This window comes from Durio zibethinus, chromosome 23, assembly GCF_047325235.1.
Source record: "Durio zibethinus cultivar Kanyao isolate XHJ-2024 chromosome 23, ASM4732523v1, whole genome shotgun sequence".
Classification (NCBI taxonomy): domain Eukaryota; kingdom Viridiplantae; phylum Streptophyta; class Magnoliopsida; order Malvales; family Malvaceae; genus Durio; species Durio zibethinus.
This window is the reverse complement of record NC_143184.1, coordinates 1,766,525-1,788,095: the sequence shown is the minus strand read 5'-3', so window position 1 is coordinate 1,788,095 and position 21,571 is coordinate 1,766,525. Positions and strand designations below refer to the sequence as shown.

At 35.4% G+C, this 21,571-nt stretch overlaps 4 protein-coding genes across 18 annotated transcripts; 2 read left to right on the top strand and 2 right to left on the bottom strand.

Annotated features, from left to right (window-relative positions):
* Positions 1–112: 112 nt before the first annotated feature.
* LOC111313869 (U-box domain-containing protein 33-like) lies at positions 113–4,171 on the bottom strand. The gene is made up of 8 exons (XM_022914709.2): positions 3,927–4,171; positions 3,658–3,800; positions 3,127–3,248; positions 2,896–2,997; positions 2,555–2,714; positions 1,682–2,197; positions 709–1,440; positions 113–527 (listed from the first exon to the last, which is right to left on the bottom strand). The coding sequence occupies exons 1-8, from the start codon at positions 4,069–4,071 to the stop codon at positions 348–350; spliced, it is 2,100 nt and encodes a 699-aa protein (XP_022770444.2). The 5' UTR covers positions 4,072–4,171; the 3' UTR covers positions 113–347.
* A 191-nt stretch (positions 4,172–4,362) lies between these two features.
* On the top strand, positions 4,363–8,882 carry LOC111313024 (putative recombination initiation defects 3). Its single transcript, XM_089752190.1, has 11 exons — positions 4,363–4,431; positions 5,244–5,467; positions 5,970–6,120; positions 6,198–6,375; positions 6,532–6,660; positions 7,001–7,238; positions 7,478–7,553; positions 7,654–7,696; positions 7,919–8,068; positions 8,288–8,378; positions 8,496–8,882. The coding sequence occupies exons 1-9, from the start codon at positions 4,363–4,365 to the stop codon at positions 7,954–7,956; spliced, it is 1,146 nt and encodes a 381-aa protein (XP_089608316.1). The 3' UTR covers positions 7,957–8,068; positions 8,288–8,378; positions 8,496–8,882.
* A 152-nt stretch (positions 8,883–9,034) lies between these two features.
* On the bottom strand, positions 9,035–15,055 carry LOC111313868 (U-box domain-containing protein 33-like). Of its 11 annotated transcripts, XM_089752559.1 has the most exons (8): positions 13,964–15,055; positions 13,490–13,745; positions 13,079–13,206; positions 12,854–12,955; positions 12,150–12,281; positions 11,597–12,040; positions 10,631–11,356; positions 9,035–9,888 (listed from the first exon to the last, which is right to left on the bottom strand). In XM_089752559.1, the coding sequence occupies exons 5-8, from the start codon at positions 12,156–12,158 to the stop codon at positions 9,883–9,885; spliced, it is 1,185 nt and encodes a 394-aa protein (XP_089608685.1). In that variant the 5' UTR covers positions 12,159–12,281; positions 12,854–12,955; positions 13,079–13,206; positions 13,490–13,745; positions 13,964–15,055; the 3' UTR covers positions 9,035–9,882. The 11 variants fall into 11 exon arrangements, with proteins under 11 accessions (XP_089608685.1, XP_089608684.1, XP_089608683.1 ...); XM_089752558.1 differs by having other exon boundaries at positions 13,079–13,745; positions 14,457–15,055; XM_089752557.1 differs by having other exon boundaries at positions 9,555–9,888; positions 13,079–13,745.
* A 1,493-nt stretch (positions 15,056–16,548) lies between these two features.
* On the top strand, positions 16,549–20,381 carry LOC111313867 (putative recombination initiation defects 3). 5 transcript variants are annotated; one of them, XM_089752472.1, is made up of 11 exons: positions 16,549–16,819; positions 17,097–17,247; positions 17,349–17,502; positions 17,669–17,803; positions 18,020–18,072; positions 18,172–18,366; positions 18,604–18,669; positions 18,770–18,819; positions 19,096–19,249; positions 19,465–19,555; positions 20,108–20,381. In XM_089752472.1, exons 1-11 carry the CDS (start codon positions 16,758–16,760, stop codon positions 20,215–20,217), a joined length of 1,221 nt encoding a protein of 406 aa, XP_089608598.1. In that variant the 5' UTR covers positions 16,549–16,757; the 3' UTR covers positions 20,218–20,381. The 5 variants fall into 5 exon arrangements, with proteins under 5 accessions (XP_089608598.1, XP_022770439.1, XP_022770443.2 ...); XM_022914704.2 differs by having other exon boundaries at positions 17,325–17,502; positions 19,477–19,555; XM_022914708.2 differs by having other exon boundaries at positions 17,325–17,502; positions 19,477–19,555; positions 20,027–20,381.
* Positions 20,382–21,571: the final 1,190 nt, after the last annotated feature.

Sequence of the window (21,571 nt, the reverse complement as noted above, 5' to 3'; positions counted from 1 at the left end):
ACCAGCAATGAGGCAGCAAGATCTATATATTTTAATTTTATATATAACACTCTTTGTTCTATAAAAATCGCTTCTTGACTCTGAAATAGTATATACAATCAACACATAGGACTCATTTTAATTTTATATATAACACTCTTTGTTCTATAAAAGTCGTTTCTTGACTCTGAAATAGTATATACAATCAACATATAGGACTCTTCTACACCATTATACTCTTTTATAAATAAGGAAGAGCATCTTGACCAAAAAGAAGAGAAAAATCTAAGGATGAAAAAACAATATAACATATACATGGGAAACTAGGTGGAGACCAGTGAAACGTGTTCCTGGAACAAAATACAATTTTAACGATTTTGCTGCCAGTGCTGAATAGCAGAACGAAGAGGATAGTTAGGAATAAGATTGTCATGTGGAAGCCTAAGGTTTGTCATAGGAGAGGTATCATGGTCGGCCAGCCATTCCTGCAATGCCGTAGCCTCGTAAGTATAACCATCCGCTGCCACATACGGATCCGTCATAACTTCCTGCAAGCCAATTATCAAATGAATTGAAAAGTGTGTTTTACTGGATGTAAATATAATCCAAATTTTGATCTTGGCAACAAAGTCCAGACTTAAGCGACCGAATTAGGGAGTTTAATTCTGGTAGATAAACCACCTAAGGGGATATTTAAACAAGGAAAGAATAATGGAGAATGGACCTAACCTGTAAGATGGGACAAATGAAATAAGATGGAGGCTCACGATTATCTTCATCAGACTCAGGAAGGGACGATAATGAGGCTCCAGAAGAAGGTCTCATCGTTTCAAGCACCTCCAAAACCTCTGAGGCAAGATCCGGTCGACTGCATCGGTTTATGTCACAGCATCTTATAGCCAAATGAGTCAACCGTGCAACTTGGTGTGGCCAGTTTCCGGCAGAAGGATCTAGGAAGGAATTCAGATTTCCTCCATTTAGTACTGCATTTTTTGCAGTCTCAGCTATACCCTGAGTTGATCTCCCACTCAGTAACTGTAATAGTATAATGCCAAACGGGTATAAGTCTAAACTGTGAGATAATCTTCCTGTATTAAGAAAATCAGGATCAAGGTAAGGATGCTCGTTGCTTGAGTTTTCCAGCAGAGAGAGTGCACGGCGGGCTCCAAAGTCACTAAGTTTGCAGCCAAAGTTGGCATCAAGGAGAATATTCCCAGGTTTCAAGTTGCCATGCACTACGCTATGCGGTTTACTGGAATGTAAAAACATGAGAGTAGAGCATAGCTCAGTGGCTATACGTATCCGAGTTTGTGATGACAGCGGCGGTGTGTCATTCCTGCAGTTCAAACGATCTTCAAGGCTTCCATTAGGAACATATTCATAGATTAGAGCCCATATATCAGGGCACGCTCCGATGAGAGTTACTAGGTTTGGATGCCTCGGTTTACTCAAATCATCAACCTGAAAATACAGGAGAACAAGCTTTGTTTCACTCTATTGCAAGTATGTAACATCTTCGAATTTAAAATTTGTACTCTCAACAGCTTTTATGCTGCTTCAGGTATTGGTAGCTGCAATCTGGTTGAATGTTAGCCTTCAAATTAAAAGAACGACATAGACAAAAGTGAAAATGCCCAATGAATGTAAACTTTAGGAGAATAATCTGGTGGAAACTCAATATATAGGCAACGAGTTTCCTTACCTCCTGTTGGAATTCAGAGGGATCTTGTAAGCTATTTCGGCCGAGCACCTTTACAACCACCTCAATGTGACGAAGGAAACATTTATAGTATACGCTCCCCCGACTGCCATCTGCAATCTTAAAGGATAGGTGAAAGTTCTCAGTGGCTTCCTGAAGCTCTGAGAAGGAAAACTCCGCAAAGGTTGGCTCCATACTTGTGCTTGAGGTCTCTTCTTCTTGTTTTCTCAAAAGCTCTTCATTTACATTGCGAGTATTTTCAAGTTCTACTTTTAAATCATCTCGTTCTTTTTGTGAAATTTGTAAATGCTCCATAGCTGATGACAACTTATCTTCCAAATGTTTCATCTTGTAATCTAAGTAGGTAACTTGGCTTTCCAGCATAGACTTTTGTTCCATGGCAGCTAAATGCTCTTCATCTCTCTGCCTCTTCATCTTTTCAAGGTCCTTATTCTGTTTTGTTAGTGCTGCCGCAGCTTCTCTCTTGCATTCATTGTTCATCCTTTCAAATGCTTTTGCCTGTAAATTAAAGAAGGGGATTACCAACTACCTGGTACTTTAAAAAAAAAAAAGGAAAATTCAGGGCAGCTGGTTAATTCCAGTCAGTTGCATATGTTTTGTTTTGCAGAACTATCGGTGAAATTCACACAAAAAACCCTAAATCAACCATCGGTTTAAATCTGATAATGTTTCATTTCACAGGTCCTAGTTCAAAATTAAGCTTAGGGGATGGTAGAATGGTTGTGGTGATTATCAGCATATGACAATAGAAATTTGAATTGTGGACATTTTCAATATGAAGCTTTCATGGTATGTGAATAGAAATTGTGTACTATCGTGTTCCTGTACATTGGACGTTGATAATGAATCACAAACCTCTCCAGAGTGAAGCAATACATATGGCTCAAGCTCACATTCACTATGCCCTCTTTCCTCAAACACAGTCGAGTCTAAAATACCAGCAGCATCACTAGAGCTTGTCAAATAACTGGAACCAGATGGACTTAGTGCATTTGATGATTGCCCAGTTTCAGACCTGCATTAAAGACCTTAAAGTCAATATAATGAAGCAGTTGGAAAGTGCAATCCATTAATGATAAATTACTGAACGCCAGAGACATAACTTCTCACTCATCAGTTTGAAATATGCATCTCAAAAGTTCCAACAGATAAAACACATAAATTAGAATCAGGATTTTGGCAATCATTGAGCATACTTTGTGTGGATAACGTGCTCATTGCAGATGAACCAAATTTGACAGGAAAGCGGTGCATTTTCGTTCACATATTGTGCTTTCCCAGACATGAGCCACATTTCCCTGCAATGTTAAGGTCAACTCCAGCAGACGAGTGCAGAAAATAAGTAGGATTATGAATGCTAAAGAAACTGAGAACTTTTTTCTTTGGGTACATAAACTGAGAACTGTTTAATAACAAGTTATTTGTACTCTGAAAAGTGCACGTCAGCTGCTGCTCCCATGACCAGCTTCTTGATATTGTGCCGGTGAATCAGTTCCACAAGCCCCTTTGCAACATCGTCCCTCTGAATATATACGCTTGTTGCACTGACCTACAAGATATTGAAGAACTGCTTCAGAACAAAATTCTTGAAAACTGTTTATGGGCAAACAAGGAAATTATTTCGAATCTTTCTCCATAAAAAACAACTCTTTGAAATTGGATTTAACTCGATGTTAGCTCCCCAAAGTTGAAAACTAATTCGATTTCCAAATCAAACCCTTAGAGATGTGCCGAGACTAGTCTGTGGTTCTTTCAATGTATTCAACAACAAAAATTCAATGTTCACAATCACCCATGTTTCCCTACATATTCGCCAAATGCTTTCATACCTTATTACAAAACCGATAAGCCCATAAATATAGAATAACTTTCCATTAAGCAAACATGATTATTCTGCCGAGTTCAGTAGCCATTAAAAGAGCAGCTGTACGAAAAGAAGACTGAAGAAGAAATAGTACCCCGAATTGACTGCAAATAAGATGGTACTCATCCATGATCCGTTGCATCATTTTCTTTCCAACTTCGTCTAGACCCCCGAGTTGCCGTTGGTCAAACATGATATCATCTGAATCCCCACCAACTCCACCAGGGGATGGAGAATCTGAAAAATGAAATCAATTACATGTAGCAAAGAATCTCCAAGAAACCATTAGAATCAACAGAAAAGAAAGTACAATTTCTTTAACTCGGTAGCTCAACATGTTACTATTTCACTGAGTTGACTTACTGTAGGAGATCATTTTGGAAGGCTGATGAACAAAAAGAATGCAAACTTGGAGAGGACAAAGATAATGCAATGTCCATAACAAAGTGAGCTCACTTGCTTCATCTTCTCCTACGGCAACATATATGGTATCATCATCATTAGCCATGCTGTTACCAAGAGTTGTTTAATGATCTCTCTCCTCTGATCACCCAGTTTGATAACTCCCTGAATCCACCTGTTCTGAAGTTGTAGACACAGGACACAGTAAAGCCAAAGCCAAGGCAATTATTTATCTTATGTAAACCAAGAAACCTTCAAGGCTAAGGTCGGAGTCAATCCGGAATCAACGACACTACGCATAGCAAAAAAAACCAAAGATTCCTTACTTTAAGGCCTGTCTATTTATATAATATATATTAATATCAAAAAGAAAAAAATTGAATTCCAAAATAATCCAATGACCAAAATGTTTTTGGCTGCTTTTGGATCAAAACAAAAACTTTTTTCCATCTTTTTGGTTTCATTGGTGATTCCGGTTCCACATTAACATCACCCTTTCGTCTTTTTCTCCACCTATTGGAGATAGTAAACAAATTGCTCCTTGGTTCTTTTACCTTCTTTCTGCCTTAAAGCGTACGTTTATTTAAAGTGAAATTACTTTTACATCTAAAAAACTCTTACGAGAAAATTCTTTTTTTTTTTTTTTTGTTTCTTTTAACTTCTATCTGTGTGAAGAGGAGATAAAAAGCCTTAAAGCGAACAAAACGAAGTAGATAAACATTTGACTGTATCGTAGGTTTTATTGAGGAGAGTATGACGTGAGCATGACTGAGATGGGAGAGTGCAATCAACAATGATTGTCTTACCTCAAGAGTTGCAGTTCAATCCGTATTTATTTTTATCCTACTCAATTTTTTAAAATTAAAATTTTTAATTAAATTTTAGATAGAATCAAATTTGATAATAATAAAAATTTTCGAGATCAGATTTTAAATAAATTTATTTTGACTTGATTCATTATATATAAAAAATATTAATTTAATTTAATTATATTTATTTAATTATATATTTATATTTAAAAATAATATTTTATTAATTTTAAATTAAATCGAATTAAATATAATTTTATATAATATCAAATCAAATTAAATTTATATATTAAAAAAATAATCAAATCAAATTAAAAAAATCAAAATCTCACTCCGATTAAATCCCTCGTCAACTCTGCTCACGGCCTTTCCTCCGTCCAATGTCACCCACGTTAACTCTTTCATTTTTCTCCCTTTCCGAGACTGGCAGTTGAAGGTGGGTGTTCATGAAGCAATCAACAGAGGATAGAAAGTAACACTGCGAGTTTTCATTACATTAAAGAATGAAGAGTTGGCTACATTTGTGAATCAGTACTACACATCTGTTGAAAGTTATGCAGGCCAACTCTTTCAGTTCATCTCACAGCACCTCAAAGCTCGGTTAGCCAATTGCTTAGCTTGCACAAATGGCCAATCTCCAGCCAAAGGATCCAAGAGGTTTTTCAAATTTCCATTAGTTAAAGCATTCCCGAGGTTTGTTTTCCTGCCAACAACCTTTAAATGATATAGGATATATTTAATATGATATTGATGTATAAATTTTATATAGTATCAGGAAATCAAATGATATAATTATATTAATAAATAAATATTAATGTTTAAAATAAATATATAAAAATTAATATATTTTTTAAAATTTCATTTATTGATAAAATAACATATTTATTTTATTAATAAAATAATATTCATTAATTAATTAATAATATATAAAATTTATATATTAATAATGTATCAAATATAAATTATTTTTTATTGTTTTCAAGAAAATGCATGAAAAGATAAAATAATTAAAATATTTAATTCGTGAAGGTCTAGACAATTTTTCAAATTTCTGATTTTCATATTTTTTTCATACTTTTTTTAGGGGAATTTTATTTTGCAAAGAAAATCTTTACAATTTCAAGATTAGCATCATCTTAGACCTAAGAGTTAAAATTTTAAATTGACTCGCATTGTTTGGTTAATATATGTGAAGGAGATCGAGCCTGGCACCGAGTGGACCACAATCATCACGGCTTATATCACAGCCATCACAACAATCATTCTCACGGGGAATATCATCTCAGCATACCTTGTTTTCTCAGATCTCACAAAGCTTACTCGATGAAGTAGTGACAACTGATCAGGTTGAATCTCATCTCCATTTTTTCAGCATTTAAGTTTGTATGTGAATCTCCATGTCTTTTTCTTATGAGCAAAATAGTCTTTTTGTACCTCATCTTTGCAGAGATTTGGTTCTCAAGAACGAGAAAATACTGCCAAGATGTTTTCTAGCTTGCCACCAACCAACTTTACGAGGGAAGATGGTCAAATGCTGGTTTCTAGATCTTCCACCAACTTAATACGCAAATGGAATTCTGCTTCTGCTCCAGAGCATAGATGTAACTTTACTATTTAGTTATATCATTATAAGTAAGGCCTATGTTTAATATAACCAGTTTAATGATCTTCCCTTTTGAGTACCTTAATTGAGCTTTTGAAATACATTTTATGTTACGGCTATGGATGGATGCTGAAACTTTTATTTGCCTGACCAGGTCAAACTTCTGAAGAACTTGAGCATCCACTTTCACTGATTGAAACTTCACTAAACAGAATGATCTTGGATACTGTTCAGAGTGATGTAATGCAAGTGAACAAAGGAACAAAAGAAGTGTTGCTGGAAAGTGAGTCATCCAGTTCCTTAAGGTCACAAAATTGGGAAAGATGATAACTTATTGCACAATGCTTATAACTATTAATAACTTGTTCTATCTTCTATAATTCTAACGCAAATTATTAGATATAAGGCAATAAAAGGCTATTTTTCATTGAAGAATGAACAATTCTGAAGCCTGTGAACTTATTTAATTAAATGAAGTTTCTTATCAATTTTATTTTAGTGGAAGGGATACAGCAGAAGTTGATTGCTGAAGATACCTCCTTACAGCTAATGGTAACAAAACATCATTACGCTCATTTTTTACTTTGTAAATTGACTAGCCTTGTTGTTATGAGCATCTATAGATATATACACAACTAAGTACGGTAAACAGAACAAGGGACAAGAAGTTATCAAAGCCAGCCTTGATGGCAGCATGAAAGAAATATCAGATCAACTAAACAAGGATATTCATCGAGACAAGTTACAACAGTTCTTCTTGGTGCTTTCTGCATTACCAGAACAGACAGAAGCTTCTCTAATCAAATTACAAAATGAGCTTTCCAACACCTTCACCAACGAAATAAAGGCATGTATTATGCTGTAAGAGAGAACTCCAAAATGCATAGAACTTTCAAACTTTAAAATGATACATTCAGTTCCCTGGCCTGGAAAGGGATGAAAATTCTGTTGAAGTAAATCATCATTTCCTTTTCCCATTGTAAACAGCTCTCAAATCTTCCCTATTTACAATCTTTTTCTGTCAAATTTGTTAGACTTTCTTTTTACAATACTTTCATGTTTCTCAGCTTGTACTGAAAGCCTTTTGTTTCATTGTGCAGTTTCTTTCAGGCAATTGCTTGCAATTTGAAGACACTCAGCAAAAAAGGTCCAGTTGCTACTGCTATTCTACCTAAGGTGCTTTATTATTCTCATTGAATAACCCTGAATCTTTTAAGCAGCCATGTCATGACAATTAAAATTTCTCAGTAAAATTTTCTTACTTGTGAATATACAGTCTACTGGCTGTTGTGCAACTCCACAAACCGAACTACAGGCAGGTAAAAAGTATGTAATAGTCACACTATACTTTCTCGGTTATTTCTCTGCTTGTTCAGACAAGTTGTATGCTCCATCATTATTCGTGATATTATCATTTTGAAATGCAAAACATCAGGATATTGGTGCTCAAGTGATGCAGATTTAAGAAAAAGTTTTTTTCTTCTGAAATTTAAAGTTCTCTAGCCTCCGCACAATTCTAAGAATAATTCTCTTGCTTCTAGGCAAGCTGTGCCTCCAAAAGTTTAGCAACCCACTCTAGCTCCAAAGGTAGAAAAAGAAGGTTGGAATCTGTAAAAATGAAACAATCTACCATAAATGAAAGGGCATCCTGTAAAGCGAACAAGAGGAAAGGAGTTTCTTCTGTTGAACAGGTAGTTCTTATTTGTTTTTGTTTTTCTCTTGCACTTGTCCCCTGGCTCCTATTCTTCATACGTTCTGATGGAGTTATGCTGGTCTATTTGAGGAAATTCTAAGGCAACTGATTTGCATGATATTACCAGTTGCACTGACTTACATACCTTAAATCCACTTGATAGTTTGTTTTAGCTTATATGCTGCATTGAGTTGTTTGTGCTTAATTGAAATGCCAGTCCACAGTACAGGAAAAGTACAGAATCTTAATTGAATCGGATGAAGAGATCTATGGAGGCTTTTCCTGCTTCTTTGATGACAAGGAAACAGGTACTCAATTAACTAAATAAGAGAGTTAGATTACATGATTCAGTTTCTACTTATTAGTTATCATTTTTATCCTATTTAAAAGTTCCTGATTGAGGCCAGAAACCCTCATTTTTCCAGACACTAGAAAATCTTCAGATCTACTGAAAAGCTCAGAAAATTTCAGAAATTCAAGGTGGGCAGAAATAAAAGAAACCCGAAGCAGAAAGGAAACAAATGTTTTCTTTGCGATAAACCAGGACACTTTGCAAAAAGCTGCCCAAAGTCAGACAGAATGAACTTCTGTTTGGATTGTGAAAAGGTTTGGAAGGTTTTTTCGAAGCCGAAAATAACTTTCAAATTTGATACCTTCTTAAATGTGGTATACTAGAAATCACATCAAAACCAATAACTAGTTCTTTATGTAGAAGTGATGATCTTAAAATTTTTTGGGTTATCTGATAACCTAAGAATATTTGAAAAATAACAGAGTTATTAATAAAGTCTATAGAAAACACATTCTCATAAGTGATTATGAAAAACGTTTTCTGTTTTTGCCAAAGGGTTTTTGGTAAGACAATGGGATTAATTATGGTTTGAGCTATAATGGGAGGAGAGCCTTTATGGGTAAAGATCTGAACTAGAGCTAAAGATATTTTTGGAAGTTTAAGAGTTTGGCTTTTTTAGAGTTCTTAAACTGACATATGCTCAAAACAATGATCATTTGAATAGTTATCTGTGTCTGAGTCTGAGCTATCATATCATACTGTTTAATTGTAAACAGTGATTTTTTAGATCCTCGCATCAAGATAATATCAAACATAAGAGGAGATTGGCTACCCGTATTAAGATAATACCAAATATAAGCAGTTTATAATTCAAACATATAACAAGTTATTTTAACCAGTGTTCAAGTGATGCCTTTCTAGCATAATGTTGAACTAGTGGCTTGACTTTTACAGAGATATGCCTTTTATTATGGTAGCCTAATTCAGTATTCCTTGATACAGTAACATTTCTTCTTTTTAGTGGATTAATGATCTATTTGACAACTCTATAAAATTTTTTGATGCAAAAAATTCACAATATTGTGATAACTGCAGAACATATTTTAACTTCTATAACTGTAAATCACAATATAGAAGACTTTTTTTTATTCTAAACCTAATTACTGAATAACCAGTTTTGACAACTGCAGGCTTCTAGTACAGAACCAGTTGAAAAAGCTTTTACCTCTAGGTTGTAGTGAAAGCATGTAATATTTGGAGTATGGTTATTGCAACTCCTTTAGAACTTGACCGGTAACAGAGTACTTTTAAACCAGTTCAACTAATCTCGTAGAACCTTCACCGTTCCTTCTGTAAACCCATGATCAAAATGATGACAAAGTAATTGATGAGTTTGAAATTAGCCTAAAACCTGCGTAAAAGACTGTATTTCAGAGTGATCTTTTGTACGAGTGGTATGTTTCATCCACCTAACTTCATGTTGTCTTCTGAGCTAATGTTTGGCCGCGTATAAATCTGAGTTAACGCTGTATTTAAAGTGACAGAACGCTAGAATGTTAGATGCATAAGGCACTAAATAGAGCTAAGAAGTAAAGAAAATTTTCAATGCTCTATATCAAAACAAAAACAGTTGTATCATGGCAACTTTATTGAGGTACTCAGCAATGAGGCAAGGTCAATATTTTGCAATAATATATAACACTCTTTGTTTTATAAAATATCTTTTCTTGACTCTGAAATGGTTATACAAACAACATACAGGACTAGCAGAAAAATCCAAGGATAAAAAAACAATATAAACTAGGAGGAGACTAGTGAAACATGTTCCTGGAACAAAATACAATTTTAACGATTTTGCTGCCACTGCTGAATGGCAGAACGAAGAGGAAAGTTAGGGATGAGATTGTGATGTGGAAGCCTAAGGTTTGTCATAGGGGAGGTATCATGGTGAGCCAGCCATTCCTGCAATGCCGTTGCCTCATAAGTATAACCATCGGCTGCCACAGGCGGATCCACCATAACTTCCCGCAAGCCAATTATCAAATGAATTGAAAAGTGTGTTTTATTGGATGCAGATATAATCCAAATTTGATTCTTGGCAACAAAGTCCAGACTTAAGGGACAGAATTATAGAGTTTAATTCTCGTGGATAAACCATCTTGGCAACAATGTCCAGACTTAATCGACAGAATTAGAGTTTAATTCTGGTAGATAAACCACCAAAGGGGATATTTAAACAATCAAAGAATAACGGAGAATGGACCTAACCTGTGAGATGGGACAAATGAAATAAGATGGAGGCTCACGATTATCTTCATCAGACTCAGGAAGGAACGATAATGAGGCTCCAGAAGGTCTCATCGTTTCAAGCACCTCCAAAACCTCTGAAGCAAGATCAGGTCGATGGCATCGGTTTATGTCACAGCATCTTATAGCCAAACGAGTCAACTGTTCAACTTGGGGTGGCCACTTTCCAGCAGAAGAATCTAAGAAGGAATTCAGATTTCGTCTATTTAATGAATTTTGTGCAGTCTCAGCTATACCCTGAGTTGATCTCCCACTCAGTAACTGTAATAGTATAATGCCAAACGGGTATGAGTCTAAACTATGAGATAATCTTCCTGTATTACAAAAATAAGGATCAAGGTAAGGATGCTCGTTGCTTGAGTTTTCCAGAAGAGAGAGTGCACGGTGGGTTCCAAAGTCACTAAGTTTGCAGCCAAAGTTGGCATCAAGGAGAATATTCCCAGGTTTCAAGTTGCCATGCACTACGCTATGCGGTTTACTGGAATGTAAAAACATGAGAGTAGAGCATAGCTCAGTGGCTATACGTATCCGAGTTTGTGATGACAGCGGCGGTGTGTCATTCCTGCAGTTCAAACGATCTTCAAGGCTTCCATTAGGAACATATTCATAGATTAGAGCCCGTATATCAGGGCACGCTCCAATGAGAGTTACTAGGTTTGGATGCCTCGGTTTACTCAAATCATCAACCTGAAATACAGGAGAACAAGCTTCGTTTCACTCTATTGTAATTATGTAACATCTTCGAATTTAAAATTTGTACTCTCAACAGCTTTTATGCTGCTTCAGGTATCGGTAGCTGTAATCTGGTTGAATGTTAGCCTTCAAATTAAAAGAACGACATTGACAAAAGTGAAAATGCCCAATGAATGTAAACTTTAGGAGAATAATCTGGCAGAAACTGAATATATAGGCTACGAGTTTCCTTACCTCCTGTTGGAATTCAGAGAGATCTTGTAAGCTATTTCGGCCGAGCACCTTTACAGCCACCTCAATGTGACGAAGGACACATTTATAGTATACGCTCCCTCGACAGCCGTCTGCAATCTTAAAGTATGGGTGAAAGTTCTCAGTGGCTTCCTGAATCTCTGAGGGGGAAAACTCCGTAAAGGGTGGCTGAATCTCTGCTTGTTTTCTCAAAAGCTCTTCGGTTACTTCGCGAGTATTTTGAAGCTCTACTTGCAACTCATGTCGTTCTTTTTGTGAAATTTGTAACTGCTTCACAGCTGATGACAACTTATCTTCTAATTGTTTCATCTTGTAATCTGAGTTGGCTACTTGCCTCTTCATCTTTTCAAAGTCCTCATTCTGTTTGGTTTGTGCCGCCTCAGTTTCTCTCATGCGTTCATTGCACAACCTTTCAAATTGTTTTGCCTGTAAATTAAAGACGGGGATTAGCAACTATCCGGTACTTAAAAAAAACAATGAAAAAATGAAAATTCTGGGCAGCTGGTGAATTCCAGTCAGTTGCCGAAGGCATTACTCCGCGCATAGCCTGGGTGGCTTCTATTTCAGCCTTCACACGCCTTGTACTCCTCAAATGCTTTTCGATTTAAAGCTCCAGCTTTTCGCTGGGCCTTTTCAAGTTGATCATAGAGTTGATCATTGCTACTTCCTGCCAAAAGCCATGAACCATCATGGACATTATCAGTCATCGGTTTAAATATGAAAATGCTTCATTTCACAGGTTCCAGTTCAAAATTAAGCTAAGGGGATGGTAAAATGGCTCTGGTGATGATCAGCATATGACAATAGAAATTTGAATTGTGGACATTGTCAACATGTAGCTTTTATGGTATGTGAATAGAAATTATGTACTATCGTGTTCCTGTACATTGGGCATTGACAAAGAATCACAAACCTCCGCATATGGCTTAAGCTCACATTCACTCTGCTCTCCTTTCTCAAACACAGTCGAGTCTAAAATACTAACAGCATCACCAGAGCTTGAAAAATTACTGAAACCTGATGGACTTGGTGCATTTGATGATTGCCAGTTTCAAACCTCCACTAAAGACCTTAAAGTCAATATAATGAAGCATTTGGAATGTGCAATCTCATTGATGATAAATTTTTGAAAGTCAGAGACACAACTTCTCACTCATCAGTTTGAAATATGCATCTCAAAAGTTCCAACAGATAAAACACATAAATTAGAATCAGGATTTTGGCAATCATTGAGCATACCTTGTGTGGATAAGCTGCTGACAGCAGATGAACCAAATTTGACAGGAAAGTGGTGCATTTTCGTTTTCATATTGTGCTTTCTTAGACATGAGCCACATTCCCCTGCAATGTTAAGGTCAAGTTCAGCATATGAGTGCAGAAAATAAATAGCATTATGAATGTTAAAGAAACTGAGAACTTTTTTTTTTGGGTACATAAACTGTGAACTGTTTAATAACAAGTTACTTGTACTCTGAAAAGTGCTCGTCAGCTGCTGCTCCCATGACTAGCATCTTGATATTGTGCCGACGAATCAGTAGCACAAGCCCCTTTGCAACATTATCCTTCTGAATATATACGCTTGTTGCACTCACCTACAGGATATTGAAGAACTGCTTTAGAACAAAATTCTTGAAAACTGTTTATGGGCATACAAGGAAATTATTTTGAATCTTTCTCCGTCAAAAACAACTCATTGAAATTGGATTTAACTTGATGTTAGTTCCCCAAAAGTTGAAAAACTAATTCGATTTCCACTATCAAACCCTTAGAGATGTGCCGAGACTAGTCTGAGGTTCTTTCAATGTACTCAACAACAAAAATCCATTGTTCACAATCACCCATGTTTCACTAAATAATCAACAAATGCTCTCATACCTAACATTACAAAACCGATATATAAACCCACAAATATAGAAATAACTTTCCATTAAGCAAACTCGACTCTTCTGCTGAGTTCAGTAGCCGTTGAAAGAGCAGCTGTACAAAAAGAAGACTGAAGAAGAAATAGTAGCCCTGCTTGATGACAAAAACGAACGCACTCATTCATGATCCAATGCATCATTTCCTTTCCAACTACGTCTACACCACTGAGTTGTCGTTGGTCAAACATGGTATATCTAAATTGTTGTGCCTGAAGCAATAATCACAGCAATAGACAGCAATCAATAATCAAATACGCAGGAAAAATAAAGCACATCAAAATTTACGTGAAAAACCCTCCAGTGTAGAGGAAAAAAAACTACGAGCCACCAGAAAAATCTTCACTATCAAATAATAGTTATACAAAGTTTTTCTCTAGCTAAAACTAGAGTTAATCAACAACTAGAGAAATAATTGAAGAAATCTCACCAAATAAGTGACTCAACAAATACACCCTGGATTTGTTCCTAGAGAGCTTCAAATCCGATCTTCACCGTTCAGAATGTAGAATTCTAAATCATAAACCTCCTGACAAGGTTCCAACTCAATCGAACCACGGATTGACTTCCGTTCAATCAACTCTCCCTTCTCTTTTTTCTCTCTCTGCTTTTCCTGACTTTTTTTTTTTTCTGCTTAGTTTTCGACATACCCACCTCTTTTTTATTAAGTAGTTAGGGCTCTGTGTAAAATAAAAAATCAAAGCTTATGACCTTTACTTGATCTAAAACCACTTACATGAGACTGACCCATTTTCCTAACATAAATCCCCAACACCTCCATAAGGGGCTGGGGAAATTGAAAAAGGAAATCGGATTACATATAGCAAAGAATCTCCCAGAAACCTTTAGAGTAAACAGCAAAGAAAGTCCAATTTCTTTAACTCAGCAGATCCACATGTTACTATTTCAGTGAGTTGACTTACTGGAGGAGATCATTTTGGAAGGCTGATGAACATGAAGAAAGCAAACTTGGAGAGGACAAAGATTATGTAATGTCCATAACAAAGTGAGCCGACTTGCTTCAACTTCTCTTACTGCAACATATATGGTATCATAATTACTAGCCATGCTGTTACCAGGAGTTGTTTAATGATCTCTCTCCTCTGATCACCCAATTTGATAACTCCCTGAATCCACCTGTTCTGAAGTTGCAGACACAGGACACAGTAAAGCCACGGCCAAGGCAATTATTTATCTTATGTATACCAAGAAACCTTCAAGACTAAGATCCACGTCAATCCGGCGTCAATGACACTATGCAAACCAAATAAAAAAAAGAGAAAGATTCCCTACGTTAAGGCCTGTTTATGTAAATAATATATAATTAATATTAAAAGGAAAAAAAATGAGTTCCAGAATAATCCAATGACCAAAATGTTTTTGGCTGCTTTTGGGTCGAAACAAAATTTTTTTTTTCATCTTTTTGGTTTCGTCGGTGATTCCTGGTTTCACATTGCCATCACCCTTTCTTCTTTTTCTCGTCGTATTGGATATAGTAAACATATTATTCCTTGGTTCTCCTACCTTCTTTCTGCCTTAAAGTGTTAGTTTCTTTTAAAGTGAAATTACTTTTATATCTAAAAAACTCTTACGAGAAAATTCATTTTTTTTTCATCTAAATTTTTTTTTTTTTGTTTCTTTTCACTTTTATCTGTGTGAAGAGGAGATAAAAGCCTTAAAGCTAACAAAACCAAGGAGATAAACATTTGACTGTGTCGTAGGTTTTATTTGGGAGAGTATGACATGAGCATGACTGAGATGGGAGAGTACAATCAACAATGATCGTCTTATCTCAGGGGCTCACAGTAAAACAGAAAGTACAACTGTAAAAGTGAGAATCTAGTACTAGTATTTCCTCGTCCAATGTCACCCACGTTAATTCTTGCATCTTTCTCCCTTTCTGAGACTGGAGATTCAAGAGGGGAGTTCATGAAGCAATCAACAGAGGAGTGAAAGTAACACTGCGAGTATTCATTACATTAAAGAATGAAGAGTTGGCTACATTTGTGAATTATTTCCCAAGGGATATCAAAAAAAAATTTTCTTTCCTTTTCACCCATTTCTATGGGGGATGAGGGAGGGAGAAGTTAGTAATTGCAGATGTGCCACTCCAAGAAGTATATGAAGATAAGCGCAGGAACAGCTAACTTACCTAGAAAATAGGGCAGATAAAAAAGGAAGGAGGCTTCAAAACCCAGTCGGAATGTGGATGAGTCTCCCCATGAAGCCCTCATTGGCTCAAGCACCCTCCACACATCAGTTGAAGCTGTCTGCACGCCGAGTCTTTGAGTTCATTTCACAGCACCTCAAAGCTAGGTTAGCCAATTGCTCATCTTCCACAAATGGCCAATCTCCAGCCAAAGGATCCAAGAGGTTTTTCAAATTTCCATTGTTTGTAGCATACACGAGGTTTGTTTTCCTGTCAACAACCTTTAACAATAGAGTTTATATTTAATACAAATCGACGTATGCATGAGTTATTTAAATATTAATTTTTAAATGGATACATAATAAATTAATAAAATTTAAAAAATTTTACACTTTAATAAAATGATTTCATTTAATTTATTTAATTATAAAACAATATTATTCAATTTGTTAATAATATATAAAAATTTATATAATTATAATATATCAAAAATAAATTCTCAATATAATCTCATTTCGAAAAAATTTTTTCGTTACAAGGAATTTTGGATCATGTACGCAAAAATTCCCACCGGGTCAGTTCTATAAGAGAATCATTGAACAAAATATCCAAATTTTCAAAGAGAATTATGTTTTAATTGGGGTTTGTTAAATTAAGATAAATTATTAACAATATCTAGACCAAACAATTTTTTAAAAATCTTAAAAGGGCCCAAATTGGGCTTATCGATAGAATATTTTGGACCCCGCATCGGGTCAAATTGCTCCGGAATCTGGACCCAAACAAACAACACTGAACAACCCGTCCGCTTTTGACCCAGTCCGTTTCCCGCCATCCTCCCAATATAAGCATCATCATGTCATTCCTTCGGGAGCTTTTTACTCGTAACTGACAACGCCCTTTTTAATCTTTCCTTTTCCTCTCTCTCCCTCTTTTATTCTTTTTTTTTTTTTTAATAGATAATTCAAACTCCAACTATCACACCCAAAAAGAAAAAAAAATCCGTTCTCTTTAGGCTTTAGGTAAATAAGGGCTTGAATTCATCGCTCTAAAAGATTCATCGATTTCGGTATAAATGAAGTTGAAGATCAACAAAGCTTGCGATCTGAGCTCCATATCTGTTCTTCCTCATACAAGGTTTGTTTTCACCTTAAATGATTCTCGTTTGTTTCCCGAGAAAATGCATAAAAAGATAAAATAATTAAAATATTTAATTCGTGGAGGTTTAGACAATTTTTCAAATTTCCGAGTTTCATATTTTTTTCATACTTTTTTTTAGGGGAATAAGAATTACTTATGGAAATTTTATTTCGCAAAGAAAACCATGTTTTTACAATTTCAAGATTAGCATCATCTAATACCTAAGAGTTAAAATTTGAAATTGACTTGCGTTGTTTGGTTAATATATGTGAAGGAGATCGAGCCTGGCACCGAGTGGACCACGATCATCGCAGCTTAGATCTCAGCCATCACAACAATCATTCTCACAGGGGATATCATCTCAGCATGCCTTGTTTTCTCAGATCTCACAAAGCTCACTCGATGAAGTCGTGACAACTGATCAGGTTTAATCTCATCTCCATTTTTCCAGCATTTAAGTTTGTACGTGAATCTCTATGTCTTTTTCTTATAAGCAAAATAGTCTTTGCGTACTTCATCGTTGCAGAGATTTGGTTCTCAAGAACGAGAAAATACTACCAAGATGTTTTCTGGCTTGCCTTCAACCAACTTTACAAGGGAAGATAGTCAATTGCCGATTTCTAGATCTTCCACCAACCTAATACGCAAATGGAATTCTGCTCCTGCTCCAGAGCATAGATGTAACTTTACTATTTAGTTATATTATTATAAGTAAAGCCTATGTTTAATGTAACCAGGTTAATGATCTTTCCTTTGAGTACCTTAATTGAGCGTTTGAACTACATTTTGTTATGTTACAGACTTATGGCTATGGATGGATGCTGAAACTTTTATTTGCCTTACCAGGTCAAACTTCTGAAGAGCTTGAGCACCTGCTTTCAATGATTGAAACTTCATTAAACAGATTTGGAATGATCTTGGATACTGTTCAGAGTGATGTAATGCAATTGAACAAAGGAACAAAAGAAGTGTTGCTGGAAAGTGAGTCATCCAGTTCCTTAAGGTTACAAAATTGGAAAAGATGATAACTTATTGCACAATGCTTATAACTATTAATAAGTTTTTCTATCTTCTGTAATTCTAACACATATTGTTTGATATAAGGCAATAAAAAGCTACTTTTCATTGAAGAATGAACAAGTTTGAAGCCTACGAAGTTATTTAGTCAAATGAAATTTCTTATCAATTTTATTTCAGTGGAAGGGATACAGCAGAAGTTGATTGCTGAAGATACCTCCTTACAGCTAATGGTAACAAAACATCATTATGCTCATTTTTTACTTTGTAAATTGACTAGCCTTGTTGTTATGAGCATCTATAGATATATAGACAACCGAGTATGGTAACAGAACAAAGGACAAGAAGTTATCAAAGCCAGCCTTGATGGCAGCATGAAAGAAATATCAGATCAACTAAACAAGGATATTTATCGAGACAAGTTACAACAGATCTTCTTGGTGCTTTCTGCATTACCAGAACAGATGGAAGTTTCTCTAATCAAACTACAAAATGAGCTTTGCAACACCTTCACCAACGAAATAAAGGCATGTATTATGCTCCACATTCAAACTTTAAGATGATACACTCAGTTCCTGGCCTCCAATGGGATGAAAATTCTGTTGAAGTAAATCATCATTTGTTTTTCCCAATATAAACAGCTCTCAAATGTACCCCATTTACAACCTTTTTCCATCAAATTTGGTAGACTTTCTTTTTACAATACTTTCATGTTTCTCAGCTTGTACAGAAAGCCGTTTATTTCATTGTGTAGTTTCTTTCAGGCAATTGCGTGCAATGTGAAGACACTCAGCAAAAAAGATCCAGTTGCTACTGCTATTCTACCTAAGGTGCTTTATTATTGTCAATGAATTAACCCTTAATCTTATAAGCAGCCATGTCATGACAATAAAATTTCTCAGTAAAATTTTCTTACTTATGAATATGCAGTCTACTGGCTGTTGTGCAACTCCACAAACCAAATCACAGGCAGTTAAGAAGTATGTGATATTCACACCATACTTTCATGGTTATTTCTCAGCTTGTTCAGACCAGTTATAGGTTCCATCATTATTCTGTTTGATCGTTGAATACTTTTTCCTCTTTCTTTTATTTACTCTCATATAGAGAAAACACATGTGATATTATCATTTTGAAATGCTAAACAGAAGGATATTGGTGTTCAATTGATGCAGATTTAAGAAAAAAATTTTTCTTTTGAAATTTAAAGTTCTCTAGCCTCCTCACAATTCTAAAAAAATTTCTCTTGCTTCTAGGCAAGCTGTGCCTCCAAAAGCTTATGAGCAACCCAGTCTAGCTCCAAATGTAGAAAAAGGAGGTTGGAAATCTGTAAAAATGAAACAATCTACTATAAATGAAAGGGCATCCTGTAAAGAGAACAAGAGGAAAGGAGTTTCTTCTGTTGAGCAGGTAGTTCTTTTTTGTTTTGTTTTTCTCCGCTTATCCCCTGGCTCCTATTCTTCATACGTTCTGATGGAGTTATGCTGGTCTGTTTGAGGATATTCTAAGGCAATAGACTTGCATCATATTATGAGTTGCACGGACTTACATTCCTTTAATTGACTTGATAGCTCGTTTTAGCTTATTTGTTGCATTGAGTTGTTTGTGCTTAATTGAAATGCCAGTCCATGATACAGGAAACATACAGAATCTTAATTGAATCAGATGAAGAGTTTGATGGAGTTTTTTCCTGCTTGCTTGATGACAAGGAAAGAGGTACTCACTTAACTAAATGAGAGAGTTAGATTACATGATTCAGTTTCTTCTTATTAGTTATAATTTTTATCCTATTTAAAAGTTGCTGACTGAGGCAGGCACCCGGACTCCTGTGATCTGCCAGGCATTTGTTTCTTAGATATTTGAATTAGCATTTACATAGATTACTGCTAACGACCAGCATTCTGTATATGGAGAGATGGAATTCAAACGCTAATTTGTTTTAGGACCATGAGACATCATCCTATTAGCAATTCTGCCCAACAAACGACCTATTTAACGCTAACTACACTAACTTGTTACAAGAATTTAATGAGCCGTTTGAATGCATTCTGAGGCTTCAGAAAAAAAGAATAACATCTATCTTGAGGGTTTGCTTTAGATTTTTTTTTTTTTTTAATTTCAACTGATGCAAACTGTATGCGGACATCTGTTTTCACCAGTTGGTTTGTCTTGGTTTATTGAGAGCAGATGGATAGCATAATTCTATTACTTGCTGCTGTAAAGGTTCTAATTTCTCTTCTCATCATCTTTCCGAACTTGTTTTTTAAGATGACACAACAAACATTTTGATAGAGGAAGCAAATGAAGAGACTGAACGAATTTTGAGGAAAGCTAGGAGGCGAAAGAGAAAGTACAATAATCCCATAATTATTAACTAAAGGTACTTAGGCATAAGCATATTCAAGTAGTTACTTTTTTGTAGTTGCCACTCAGCTAAATGTTTCTCTCTCTCCTTAGCATAACTGTACTCTTTAGAGTGGGTTTAAACTTTCAGAAAACAATCACTTTAGCATCGAATTTGATCTCTTGTTTTTACTGCATATACTGTAGCTCCCCTTGTGCTATTAATGGATGATGCAGTTCGAAAATGAACAATAAAAATACCCAAGTAGGGAATGAGGGAAAATTTTGTGGGTTTTTCCCTTGACCGTAAAGGTGGCAAAGTATTTCCCTTGGATTGGGTTCCCAGGTATTGAAAGGCTCAACTTAAGCCCATTCAAACTGGCCTGTTTTAGTTCTATAATATTACCATTAATGATCATCCCTGTCGTCGTTGTCATTAGCACCAGCAAGAACAGACCAATTCCAAAAATGGACATCCAATAGAGTCCAACTAAAGAAAGTTTCACCCTAATTTTCGTTTCGAATTCTTTTGGCAAACGAGTCTTATCCCTCGACCTTCAAAGCGATGACAAAAACTTATTAGCGAAGTTTTCTGTTCAATTTTTATACTTACATGTTACCCGTAAACAAGGCTAGTCTATTTTTGAGTTGAATTTAAGATAGCTATATTTATGTTTTAGGATTACGATCGATTATTGTTTTATAATTAGTCATCATTGTTAACTAGCCAACGTAAAAGCAACCAATAATTTTAAAGATTCGGGTCGTCTACGGCACCATAAGAGTCATTCTTGAGGGCCATTTTTCAATTTGAGGCGGCGCATTGATGAACTTATCATCTGATTTCAAATGGGTTGCTTATTTATGAAAACTTGACAGGATTACAAGGAAACGTTATTTACTATTAAAAGTTATTAAATTAAATTAAAATTAAAATTAAACATTCATGATTACAAATCGAAAGATTTTGTTAAATTAAATCTATAAATTTATATATATTTTTACATAAAAATTTTTATTAAAAATTTGCTAAACCTAGCATCCTATCTATGCCAAACATTACAACATTCTGGAGATCTGGAAAGAAATTTATTATCGGCATCTCCTCCCGATGACACTGACTCGTAACTGACCAGTCCATAGAGGAACATGATTGGGCCGATTTAGCACTTATTGGTGTTGAGACGAGTTTATCTTTAGATTTCCAGCTCTTATTGGCAATAGCCAATGGTGGTACGACGTCCGACTCTTTTGCCATAAATTTTCCAGCTACCCATTACTGGAAAATCCTTAATATTGTCTCAAATTTCTAGCTTGCATTGAATATCACTATGAGTTAGAAATAATTGACCAAAAAAAGTCCCATATCAAACTACTAGTATAGTTGTA